The sequence below is a fragment of the Epinephelus moara genome, chromosome 20, assembly GCF_006386435.1.
Source record: "Epinephelus moara isolate mb chromosome 20, YSFRI_EMoa_1.0, whole genome shotgun sequence".
Classification (NCBI taxonomy): Eukaryota; Metazoa; Chordata; class Actinopteri; order Perciformes; family Serranidae; genus Epinephelus; species Epinephelus moara.
In genome coordinates this window covers 46,446,937-46,460,996 of record NC_065525.1, presented here as the reverse complement: position 1 = coordinate 46,460,996, position 14,060 = coordinate 46,446,937, and the positions used below count along the sequence as shown (strand labels likewise).

The following is a 14,060-nucleotide window of genomic DNA, read 5'->3' as shown; positions in this document are numbered from 1 at the left end:
ACACACACACACAGTGCAGTGAAGCCTATTGTGTAATGGTAACAACTGCGTGCCGTCACAGCGCCATGATTCACGCCGCTGGATTACAGCTCGTACATTCCAAACGCGACGCCTGGCGTTCCTTCGACGTTTCTGGCTCCAATAATCATTGGAGACGTTTTCCGTTTTCCATCCATCAGGATTATTCCCGACACCTGCTGAGGGCAGCAGCCAAAACACAAAGCCATTAAGTGTTTTCTCACTGTGTTTGGATCGTGTGTGTGTGTGTGTGTGTGTGTGTGTGTGGTTGGACCGGGCGCTGCTGAACGAGATGTTTGTTTCTGCGTCTTCAGATTAATAAGAATCAAACTTGTTGCTCTGATCAAAGTCTGAACTTTTTCTAATTTTGTATTTTATTGTGATTTATTTATTTATTTTACAGTTTGTTTATCTTCAGACGAAGCGTCATGGCGACCGAGGAGTGTGTCCCTGAGCTCAGCGTACTGATTTAACTCTCAGCAATGAGAGCGCCGTGCATTTGTCTTTACGCCACATCACAAACACCAGCAGGGTAACGAGGAGCTGAGCATGAATTCTGCGCCAAGCGCTGAAACATGTTGACTTGTGTCCAGAACTCTGCGCTCATCACTGACAGTTTTTAGCCAATCACAGCGGAGGAGGGACGAACACCACAAAGACAAACCATCACATCGTAGACGTACGAAACAAGAACAGGGACACTGGAGGAAAGATCTGCCGACCACGAAGAAACGTCGATTATTTGATCTGAAAAATTCAAAATGAGTAAATGTAAAGATACGTGGTTTTCACAGGACAACAACAATATTGCTTATTAAACTTATTTAAATATATATTTATTTATTAAGTGTGTGTGTGTTTACATGTCTGCTTACATGTGCTTTAAAATAAATCTTAATCATTAATTATACTTTCACTGTGGAGTCACACACACACACACACACACACACACACACCCCTCAGATTCGTCTGCCAAACCATCACATTTCATCTGCGGGCCAAACTCCCAGCATTCCTGTGGATGACTCAACCTCCTCCTCGGTGTCACACCACAACAAACACAGTGACACTTGACTTCCCATCAGCCCACGGGGCACGACACAAACAAGGTCACCACGTCGTATCAAAACAAGTGTGCTGATGTTTCCTGGAGGGCGTCTGATACACACACACTCTGTAGGTTACTGTTGGTGAACCCACAGGATGAAGGGCGGAAAACTGTGAATTAAACCTGCGATATGAATGTGTGAACCCACAGGATGAAGGGCTGAAAACTGTGAATTAAACCTGCGATACGAATGTGTGAACCCACAGGATGAAGGGCTGAAAACTGTGAATGAAATCTAAGATATGAACGTGTGAACCCACAGGACATCCACGCCCAGAGGAATGGATGACAACATGAGAGACGGAGTCACTGCCTGTGTCACAGGGCTGACTCCTCACTGTGACCTCGTCACATGTCCACGTTTGGTCATGGACTTTCCACGTCCACATATGACGTCCAAGGTACCCTGGCTGTGTTGGTTGTTGATGTTCTGGGACGCCATGTCAACTTCAGCCTGTTACATGCATTGTCTGTTTTCAAAATACACTTCTGTTTTCACAGGAAATGCACAGTTTGCACTACGACGCACTACGATGATACAACACTGCCAAGTAACGCATGTGGTTGGGTTTAGGAAAAGAGAACAGGCTTTGGCTTCACAATCTTACTGGAAGTGAACACCGGCCTCCTGGGTGAAAGTAAATGGTTTGTGCCCCTCCCCACCTGACATACTGGGACTTCTGTTGGATGCCTTAACTTATGTTGCTGTCTGGTGAGCGGGACTACTGTCTCTGTCTCTCTTTCTGTCTCATTGTGTCATACGGATTACTGTTAATTTATTATGTTGATCTGTTCTGTACGACATCTATTGCACGTCTGTCCGTCCTGGAAGAGGGATCCCTCCTCAGTTGCTCTTCCTGTAGTCTCGCTCACCAGACCTTTCTCAAGAAAAGAAAGGTCTGGCTGGGCCGACTCTCACTGTGAGGCCTGAGAGAGAGACAGACGCAAATCTGTCTTCATTAATTCAACATTTAAACACTGTGAGTCACTGACAGTCATTCGGTGAGTGCTCCTTTAAGACAACATATAACACACATGTTTGACACCGATGAATGTTCCAGTAAAAAAACAGGTCATCAGTTTTCTGCTGCCTAAAAATAAGTGCGACGGAACAAATAGGTTCAGGTTGTTGTGTGAGGAGACACACAGCAACAGAACTGATTTGAATCAGAGCGATTCTTTGGTCAGACGCAGCTGGACGAACAGAGACATCCGTGTGCGTGTGTGTGTGTGTGTGTGTGTGTGTGTGTGTGTGTGTGTGTGTGTGCGTCTTCATGTGCATGTCCTGGTACATGATGCTATATTTATGTATGTTATTAGTGTCTTGGACTAACACAGAAGAAATTGATATACTGCACATTCCAGCTCTGTGTAGAGACAGACACAGCGTTGTCTCAGAGCCGGTCGCCTCCTCTGAACCTCTGAGACCACGACAGGGTTCTCCGTCCGTCACACCAGGAAGAAGAAACAGAAACTTCACACCAACTTTAACTGTCAGTGATTACACACTCCGAATAAAAGATGCTTGGAGCTCCGGTTTAGCCCATAAAAATACCCAGTAACACACACACACGCACACACACACACACACACACACACACACACACACACACACAGTAACATCACTGTTCCTCCCTCACACACTGAGACCTCCCTCACACACTGAGTCCTCCCTCACACACTGAGACCTCCCTCACACACTGAGACCTCCCTCACACACTGAGTCCTCCCTCACACACTGAGACCTCCCTCACACACTGAGACCTCCCTCACACACTGAGTCCTCCCTCACACACTGAGTCCTCCCTCACACACTGAGTCCTCCCTCACACACTGAGTCCTCCCTCACACACTGAGTCCTCCCTCACACACTGAGTCCTCCCTCACACACTGAGTCCTCCCTCACACACTGAGTCCTCCCTCACACACTGAGTCCTCCCTCACACACTGAGTCCTCCCTCACACACTGAGTCCTCCCTCACACACTGAGTCCTCCCTCACACACTGAGTCCTCCCTCACACACTGAGTCCTCCCTCACACACTGAGTCCTCCCTCACACACTGAGTCCTCCCTCACACACTGAGTCCTCCCTCACACACTGAGTCCTCCCTCACACACTGAGTCCTCCCTCACACACTGAGTCCTCCCTCACACACTGAGTCCTCCCTCACACACTGAGTCCTCCCTCACACACTGAGTCCTCCCTCACACACTGAGTCCTCCCTCACACACTGAGTCCTCCCTCACACACTGAGTCCTCCCTCACACACTGAGTCCTCCCTCACACACTGAGTCCTCCCTCACACACTGAGTCCTCCCTCACACACTGAGTCCTCCCTCACACACTGAGTCCTCCCTCACACACTGAGTCCTCCCTCACACACTGAGTCCTCCCTCACACACTGAGTCCTCCCTCACACACTGAGTCCTCCCTCACACACTGAGTCCTCCCTCACACACTGAGACCTCCCTCACACACTGAATCCTCCCTCACACACTGAGTCCTCCCTCACACACTGAATCCTCCCTCACACACTGAGTGCTCCCTCACACACTGAGACCTCCCTCACACACTGAGTCCTCCCTCACACACAGCAGGTATTGTTGTTCCACCTGCAGCAGAGGCCACAATGAAGCACACAGTTTGTCTGTATCCAGTAAAACTTGAAGCCGTGTGTAGGTGTGAACCTGAATGTAGGTTGAGTTGTATAGATGCCAGCCTTGATGCAGATGCTTTTACCTTTAACCTCCCCCAGCAGCTCATTAGCGTTTAGACGATCAACGCGCTCCTTCCAGTCCCTGGAGAGGAGCCTCTCCATGCAGGTCGGCTCTACAGGGAAGACAGAAAATAATCACCTTAATTTCTCAGGTTTTGAACTCAGACTGATCGAGGATGGTAAATGGTGAATGGACCTGCACTTGTATAGATCCTTTCTAGTCATCCGACCACTCAAAGCACTTTTTACACTATGAGTCACATTCACCCATTCACACACACATTCATACACTGGTGGCCGAGGCTACCAGACAAGGTGCCACCTGCTACTTAGCTTTTTGAACTCACTCACACACTGATGGAAGCATCACTGGGAACCCCAGTTTGGGGTTCAGTATCTTGCTCAAGGGTACTTGAGACTGGAGGAGCCGGGGATCGACCCGCTCTACCTCTGATACTTTTGACTATTTTACAGAGAAAATAAACATGGCACAGATGTGTTTCCCTTTTCCAAAGGCATACATAGAGAACTGCAGTGCTTTAATGTAATGAGAGTTCCTCTTTGAACACGGGCAGATTCCCAAAGTGGAGATCACTCGTAGGGGCCCATTCTGCATCCAACACCCCCACCCCCAACCTCATGGGCCCCAGCGCAACCGTACTGCCTGCAAAGTCTATATTTACACCTCTGACCAAGGTGGAGGAATAAAAAGGCCCAACATGATCACACTGTCGTACTGTTGAGATGATAATTAGATCAGCAGGTAGCACCTGTTGAGACCTAACTGTTGGGATCGTCCACTAAAGGCACCTGAGACACAAGCAGGAAGTGAGAGCTGCAGTATGAACCAGGGGAAAAAATGAGGCAAAACAAAGAGACAGAAGAAAAAGCAGCCATTTCTATGAATCGTTAAATTTCTAAAAATGAGCACAAGAAACCGTTTCAAATAATAAAGAGAGAAAAAATGTGCAGCAGCCGTGGAGCTGAGAATGTGCGCATTGTTCTGAGACGGGGTCCGTCCTCTTCCTCACAATGTGTCTCATAGCCTCAGGACAACAGACACATCACAGACATGTGGTCTCAGAAGATTCATAAGGTCTCATTTGTTCAATCAGAGTCCTGCTGTGAACTTTACTCAACAATGGGAACTTTTTAATTCTTCAGCAGGCGCAGACACAAACACACAGACGGGTATCTGCACATGTGCAAGCACGACTGTTTGTCTGCAGCATCTCCATCACATACAGACAGTGAAGAGCGCACGTCAGGTGTCACTGCAGGAAGGTAACTGAGTACATTTACTCAGTTACAGCTCTGAGGTGCTTTGATTCCTTTAATCAGTTAATCAGTCAGTATTTTGAGCTCTGCTGCATTTATCTGACCACTGCAGTTTGTTTGCAAATTATTACATGCAAAACAGTTTAAAGAGCAATATATGAAACATTAGTTCATGTCAGTTGCGTCTCAACCGAAACAACATCCAGATTCTGCTGAGCTTTAAACATGAGGACGACAGGAACAGGTCTGAGTCCTGTTACTGCCTCTCCACGGTTACTTCTACACCTGCAGCTCTCAGGTTTGCACAACCTGTGTGTGTGTGTGTGTGTGTGTGTGTGTGTGTCTGCATGTGGACATGTCCACACACTCCTTTAAAATGTGTGTGTATTCTCTGGTTTTCGTGCCAGCAGACGCGCCACAGATGGTGTCACGGTCACGTAGGGCCTCATGCCGAAGCCTCAGTCACCAAGGACGTCAAAAAACATACACACACACACACACACAGAAAAAGGAGACATTCTTGGGCGCTGTGTGGAAAACATGCGCCTGAGGCCTTGCCTGATTTAGAGTGGTGAAGTCAGACAATAGCTCATTTGTGGAGCCTTTATCCTGACAAAAGGAGCTATAGGCGTTCAGAGGGGCACATGGCCTATTGTGCACAGCTTAATGTTTCCTTTCTGCGTATGGGCCCATTGTGTGGTCCAGAGATGCCGTTCACTTCCTGGTTGAGTCCATTAAAGCCTCGCATGTTTACAGTCGGATTATGATCGTTGTAAATAAGCTAATGCGGCCGTGCGGATCACATGGATCAATGTAAACAAGGGAGGGGGCGGGGCAATGAGGGAGGGGGCGGGGTAAACAGCTACAAGACAAAGACACAACTTAAAATCTACAGTAATAATGGTAATTTCCAGACGACGGGTATTTCCACACAGATGGTCACTAATATTACCCCCTCCCTCAGGAGCGTTCCACAGATCCATCAGACCAGCGGCTCCACTGGATCTGGATCTGTGTACATTTGGTTCAGCGGCTGATATTTACAGCCGGCAGAGGGGGAACGCTGAAACGTGGGGTCAGGATGAGATGCTTTTTTTTCTCATCACAAGACCGAAAGACGCCGACGCGCTCTCACTCAGCAGGCCTCTTATAAAACAAAATTAGGAAGCACAATTTATGGGAGCACTTAGGAAGGAAAATACAACCTGTAACTCCAGGACACATCTGCATAAGTCAAACGTGTGTGTACTCTGATGCACAATTTATACCCCCCCGACCGATAAACAGATCTGACGCAGACACGGTGGGGGGCAGAGGGGTGAGGTGAGAGTGGGGAGGAAAAGAGGAAGAAGAGAAGGATGAGAGAGGATGAGACGGCGATGTTTTACCCTAGATGGCTCTCTATCTGTCCCTGAGACCCAGCCGGGGATCAAGTGCTGTTTAGATTGGAGGGTGGATAAAAATTCCTCGCTGTCCGGACACCAACTCCTTTATCAAGTGGAGGAGAAACCAAAGAGATGGATGGGTTGAAGAAGAGGAGGGAGAGGAGGATGGATGGGGTGAGGAGATGAGGAGAGGTAGATAAAAAAGGAGAAAAAGAAGGAGAGACATCGAGGAGGGAAGGAGGACAGAGGACAGGAGGAGATGAGCTGAGGATGGAGGTGATACACGCCGCTGTATGAGTCTGAATGGACGACGCAGACACCAAATAAAATGGCGGCATTAAAGATCATGTTTTGGCTCAAAGGTCCAGTGTGTAGGACTTAGATCTGTTTAATAACAATCACTAAACTAAGAATCATCGTGTTCTCGCCACCACAGAATGAGCCTGTTATATATCTAAATACAGAGCGCTGCCTCTTCCATGAAGTCCGCCATGTTGTTCTACAGGAGCCCAGAGCGAACAAATCAAACACTGGCTCCAGTCAGGGCCCTGCATCTCCTACACATGTGACGCACAGGAGAAGTTTGGTCTGGAGGCTCAATCCCAACGAAACAAGCAGCGATGTCTCGGTAAATAACCAACATTTCTCATGCTACTGTCCCCGCTGGACAAACAGCCCTGTGTGGCGCCTACAGAGCCGCTGGAAACACAGCAATAGGTTGCTACAAAGTTGCTGTAATAACAGTGACAGGTTGCTACAGAACAGCCTCGTATGGTGCCTCAGCTCAGACACTACGGCACTTTAGGAACATTAAAAATGTCGCCTAACATTTTTGTGGTTCGCAGAAAAAAACAAAGCAAACATTTTCTTGTGGCGACTGAGCTGCAGCGAGAGGACGAGACGCAGAGAGATCAGAAACATGAGGAAGAAGGTAAGTAAGAAAATAAAGACATATTTATATACTAAAGTCTTTTATTGTTAACATGTTGTACCTGACAGTTGTTGTAACCTCTGGCCATGAGATCAGAGTTTGTAATTGGATGTAAACCAGACAGTTTCAACAGCAGTAGAGAAATAGAGACAGAGAGGATGAGTAAGCAGTAAAATAAAGGAGGGAAGAAGAAGACAGAGAGTCGTAGTAAATCAGTGCCGAGTGTTTAGAGGTAAACACACTTTTATCACCTGTCCCCACACCAACCTGCCAACAGACACTGTTTAGGGTGTTTTACACCAGCCACAGGCAACTCACTGTGTGTGTGTGTGTGTGTGTGTGTGTGTGTGTGTGTGTGTGTGTGTGTGTGCGCGCACGTGTGGCAGGCAAGCATCAACACTCCCAAAGAGCTGGTGCCAAGAACAACACGGCGTGCCACAGGCCTCCTCTCAGACTGAGTCTGTTTCCACCAGTTAAACGTTTCTCATGAATCAACGCTTCAATAAAACGTCTCAAACACAGCTCAGCGGGAGTTTATTCACATTCACACGGTTTCTACAAATGATATCCTCAAAGTTTCACAGAAACACTGAAGTCTGCTGGAGAACAGAGCAGAGACGTCTGTGAGCTAATCTAAGAGAAATCATTTTTGTTTTTCTCCACTGGTTTGGTGTCAGCCATTCCTCTAAATATGACAATAACCGTTAGCATGCAAACAGAGTGGTGGCAAATTCTCAAATCCCTGTCATCTGTCACCACACCTGCAATATTCATCCATAATTCACTCAGGATCTGAAAGACGAATATCCTGCACAGGCGCACTGTAGATAATGAAGTGACTCAACAGAACTGTCAAACACACAACTGGTGATCAGAGTTAAAGAAAGTAATCTGACACATCGGGAATACCTTCATGTGTCTGTGTGTCTGTGTGTGAGTGTGTGCTGGGAGCAGCAGGTACTGACTGAGGTCTGCAGCAGTGAACCAGGCTGTGATGTGTCCACAGTTTGTTTCTGTCACTGACAGGATCAGATTGTCACTGTGAGTGTGTGACATCATGATGGAAGGATCCCTACAGAGATAGAGTTAAAGATCCAGAAACAGTCCTGAAATCAAACCCACCAGACTCCATGTATCCTGCTGTCACTGAACACTGGACACATTTCAAACGCTGCTCCACTGAGTCACTGACACAGAGTCCAGACTGAGAAAACACCCAACGACTCTTTAACCGTGAAGACTCAGACCACTGTCACGTCTTCAGTGGACGATCACCAACACCTCCACAACTCAGTAATTAACACATTAAATTTGGGTTACTAAATCCACACATGAACCAAAATGTAAACTACAATTTGTGGTTGTGACGAGGTTACATGCAACAACTATTTCTTGGCCAGTGACTTCCTGGAGTTTCCCTGGTCGGGTGGAAACCTCACGGTGACAACAAGACTGCAGAGAGACACTTTAACACTGCGGGGAGGGGGGATTTTTATCATCATATTTTTTATGCACATATTTTATGGTGGAAATGTCTTTAATTCTTTCAGAACAGAAGTCATCTGCTGCTCTCATGTCGTCAGCACAGGGACACACGTACATGCTCACACCTACAGAGACAAAGAGAAGACGTGTAACTATGTCTTTAACTTCTCTCTGAATCTTCTTGGATGTAAACCTGCTCATGTCTTTGACTTTTATCAAAGATCTTTTAGTTCACAGCTGCCCAGTTCTGGTGCTCAGACTTTAACATCGGGTGAGATTCAGATGTTTGTTCCAGCTGAGAGAAAACATGAGATGAACCTGGATGATAATCAAAAAACAAATGCAAACTTCACTGTGTTAAAACACAGGCTGCTGGTTTGTGGAATCACTTTAATGATGCAGCAGTGATTTTCTGTTTGGTTCATCTGTTCTGATTATTATCTTCTTATCCTGATGGCTATAAATTCAACTTTTATTTTCTATGATTTATAAATAAAGGGTTAGGGTCCAGAGGAGGCAGGACCAGAGTAACTTCTGAACATGAAGGATCTTATCTGAGCCACTCATTTGTTGCCTCTGTGTTTGTGAGGATCCTGTTTCTTTTCCTTGTTATTGATTATGAGTTTGATTTTACATTTGTAGGATTTTAACATGTTTAATAAACAAACAGGAAACGTTAACGTCCATCAAAGACTTGAGGTTCCTTCATCTAACGTCCTCTCATTGAATCTGATTAAAACACATCTGAAAACTGTCAAACGTCATCACAGCTTCTGTTTCTGTTCTCAGGACACAAGGAGTCTCCGTCACATATGCACGGCGTCATTACTTCACAATGTATTTGTGTTTGACTTCAGGTGAGAGTAAAATCTGAGCATCATTTAAATCCACAGCAGAACAATAATTTCCATGTGTTCTCTGACACGCTGTGGGTCTGCTCTCCACAAGTCAGTTTGTTTGCTTTACAGAAACATATTTAATTCACTTTTTATATTTGATGACATTTCAAAAGTTCCCTCATAATTCATGAGACGTTTGGATGGAAACACAGCGGCTTTTTGACTGTGTGCTGTGCTGCTGCCAGAGCTCAGGAACTCCTACGTCTGCAGCGCAAAGGCCAAGGTAAAGAGAAGAAACATTAATCTGAGAAATGACTTAATGTTAGAAATAACAAAGGCCAATGTTTCAGAGGCTGCCTGATGTTAGTCTTACACACCCACCGCCCAGAAACACAGCTCAAGTCTTAACTTTGCTACTGAACGTGTGTAAATGGAAGCTGACAGCTACACTTTGCACTTCCAAATTTATGTCAGTGCTGTGACTTCAGCTGCAGACCCCACAGCGTCAGGCGGACGGACGGAGACCAACAGGAACTGAAGACACACAAAGATTCATAACTCACAGGAAGCAGCAATGAAGAAGAGAAGAGAGGAAGAGAAGAGCGACAGAAACACATAGACAGAAACAAAGCAACAACGACAAACTGAAGACACACAAAGATCCACAACACAGAAACTAAGTGAAACACAGACAGAGAGACAGAAAGAAGAGAGAAGAGAGGCGGAGTCGGAGAAAGCTGCAGCCTGACAGAGCGAACACAGAGTGAACACACAGAGCGAGCAGCTGTCCGAACAGCTGGGCCGCAGGATTGATGTCTCAGTGAAATAAAACTCAACATATGTCCAAACATGAGGAGACAGGCCGGCCAACACCACGAGGAAGATACACACTCACACTCACACACACACACACACACACACACTGATATGAGAACATACGTGCACACCACACACGCTGATTAAAGAATGCTCGTGCACTGTAGAGATGTTTAATTGCACACACACACACACACACACACGCAGAGTGCTGTAAAACCATTAAACTGCAGAGTGGTTAGCCGGGCTGCGTGTTAGCACGGTGTCCATTTCACACACACTATTTTCATCTGTCAGATGACACCAGACTCTCCTGTCGGGGGGGGTAGTCGCCCTGTGTAACCCTGGAGGAGACACAGTCAGGTCATATTGATCAGACTGATCCAAATTCTCTGATCCAGATTAATCCAGACTGATCTGTGATGATTTATGATCTGAAGGAAAAAACTAAATGCCTCATGAAACAAAGGCCGTCGATGCTTCAGACTGAACCTTCGTCAGTCAGCAGAGAAACAAAAATCACTTATTGATCATTATTTTCTTCTCTGTATTTGACCTGTGCAAGATGGAAACCGGACTTAACTTAACTTGAATTACTGAAATAAATAAGTAAATAGTTATGTTATAAAATAATAATAATAACAAAATAAACTGTGAGTGCACCTGCAGTGTACACTTTAATTCTTTAGGTTGTGATCACAGATCAGAGGAAAGATGAGCAGCTGATATTTCTGTCAACTAATATTTTAGTATTTTAGTATCAATAAATTATCAATAAATGTGCAGATGATTTTCTTGGTCCTGGGATGAATCTGATGAAATGAAATAATCTTATTTTTAATGATCTTGTTTTGTTTTGTTCAGCTAATACTGGGAACATTAAAACATCAGAGGAGCTGGAAACAAAGATTTAATAACCAATAAGTGCTGATTCCTGCTGAGACCTGGACGTGAACGATGTTTTCTGCTCCTCAGTCTCAAATATTCTGTTTTGGTGCTGTTTCCTGGTGTGACTGTCTCACAACACTTCCTGTTATTATTTCTCTTCTTGTTTTTCATTTCTATTTTGTTTATTCGTTTATTTTTGTTTGTTGCACTGTGCTAAGCAGCTGTGGGTGCTTCCTCTTATTATTTAAATTCTTATTGTTTCCATGTTTGTTGGTGACGTGTGGACGACGGAGCATTTTATAAAATGAAGATGAATGTTTTCCATGTTTGTCCTGATTAAAACTGTGACTCACAAACAGCCTGAAGATCTTCTGACAGCATTCATTCATTTAGTTAAATGTCTTTAACACTTGAGTGGTCGCAGACTGAGCGTGGTGAACTGCCACTTCATTCAAACTGTGTTTTACAGAATAAATGTTAATTCATCATTTTTAAAAACAAAAACATAACCATGCTTATTCTGATTGTAACAGAGCCAATAAAAACTCAGAGCAGTCGACCTCGAGAGAATCGTTTCAGCAGTTTAGTCTTCTGACAGAAACAAAGACGATTCAGTCGCAGTCAGAGGTTTGAATCTTTGACCTTTGACCTCAAACACACACATTAATGACTGTACTTCACTTCACCTGCAGCTCAGAGATTAAAGTCAGGTCCCAGCTCTGCCTGGATGGGTTCAGATTCCCACTGGGGCCACCCGTCCTAAAAATACTCCCAGAGTACTCCCCCCCCCTCTCCCTCTCTCCCTCTCTCCCTCCCCGCACTGTGAAGTACTCTTGGTGATACGAGGCGGCGGCGGGTCCAAACCCTGCAGCCCTGAATTAGGTGAAGGATCCTGTTTCTCCTGAAGGTGTGAGCTTAATACGAGAAAAGCCCAGCTGCTGATCCCGGCTGTGCAGAGCTCAAGTCCTGTCCTGCATTACTGCGCAGATAACAACAAAACAACCTCTGCAGCCAGATGCTCTGAACGTTAGGGACCGTTCCTTATTTATCAGGGGGAGGGGGAGGGGGTGGTGCACACACACACACACACACACACACACACACATAGAGGCATGGCAAATCTTTTTTTTGGGCACTGGGGAGGGACTGATGTGTTTTATTCTGGCTCACAGATTTAAATAGTTGGATTTTGGCTTCATTTTACCTTCAATTTTTGAAGAAAACATTTCTTACAAAGCTGCTAAAATTACGTCATTCATCAGCCTGAAACTGTGAAAACAGAAACTGTTGTTGCAAAGGGTACTTTTTAAAAATCTAATGATAATAACAACAACAATATTAATAATAATAATAATAATGATAATAATAAATAAAGAACAGTCCCTCGATAAAAGCACTGTGTTAAAAACTCTGCAGCTGCAGTAAAAATCTGTGGCGATGACGCTCGCACTAACCGGAGACAGTGGAGGCAGCACTCGGGCAGATGGCTCGTCTCATTACTGGCTGATTTCATTTCTTAGCCGCGTCTGATTTTAAGGAGAAATAAAAGCCCTCAGATATTTTCCAACTTCTCCACGCCGGCTCTTTGTGTGCGAGGTGGAGAACAATGAAGCAGGAGTGAGTGAGGAGCTTTAAAAAGTGTATGCGCCGGGGCGTATGATGCTCCGTAGCTGCAACAAGGTCACTTTGGATTTAATTAATTTAAAATGTAAAGTAAAACATCTATTCACTGGTTAATGACAGCGCTTTCATATTTTATTTCTGCTCTCTTTTCAGGGTTTCATTTTTTCTCTTCTTTTTTCCTGGAAATGAAGTGAACATATAAACGGTGTGTTTATGAATAGACGTGACCTTTTTCTCTACCAACAAACTTTTGTGGCTTTTAATACAAAGAGAATCCATTTTGTGAAGATCCTTGTGTTCACACTGAATGGAACAAAACTTTAGAGCAGGTTGTAATTTTTGTGATACTGAGATGTGCAATTAAAAAAACAAGAATAAAAGCTGTATCAGTGGGTTTGGACACACCTGAACACACACCTGAACACACACCCGGACACACACCTGAACCAGAGTTTAGTTACGATGAAACAGCTGGACCCTGAACGCACCACACAGCCAGAAACACTCCTTTCTCACACACACGCTCCAAAACAGCAGCTCAGGACCTGAAGCTTCTGCTTCCACACACACACACACACACACAGTGCGATGTGTGGTTCAGACACAATAGGAGCATTGTTTTGGGTCGGGCCCTCGGGGGGGCTGATGTGGGTCGACCCTGTGGGTTAGGTCACAGAGGGGAGATGGGGGGGGGGGGGTGGACCCAACATGGCTGCCTGAACCCCCGACCACAACGCAACGACCCTGACCCTGTCCATACCTCTGTGAACAGGATGAGGACAGGATGAGGACAGGAAGAGGACAGGATGAGGACAGGAAGAGGACAGGAAGAGGACAGGATGAGGACAGGAAGAGGACAGGATGAGGACAGGATGAGGACAGGAAGAGGACAGGATGAGGACAGGATGAGGACAGGATGAGGACAGGTCGAGGACAGGAAGAGGACAGGATGAGGACAGGATGAGGACAGG

The 14,060-nt window shown here is 45.6% G+C and overlaps 1 protein-coding gene across 6 annotated transcripts in view; it reads right to left on the bottom strand.

Moving 5' to 3' along the window:
• Window positions 1-14,060, bottom strand: part of LOC126408596 (transcription factor SOX-6-like) — a 138,020-nt gene that overhangs the window by 62,194 nt on the left and 61,766 nt on the right. For 5 of the 6 annotated variants that reach the window (XM_050074247.1, XM_050074244.1, XM_050074245.1 and 2 more), the window contains one exon: window positions 3,868-3,957. The exons of the other annotated variant lie outside the window; for it this stretch is intronic. In XM_050074247.1, coding sequence (XP_049930204.1) covers window positions 3,868-3,957 — 90 coding nt within the window. The remainder of the gene's footprint in view (window positions 1-3,867; window positions 3,958-14,060) is intronic. 6 annotated transcript variants of the gene reach the window in all.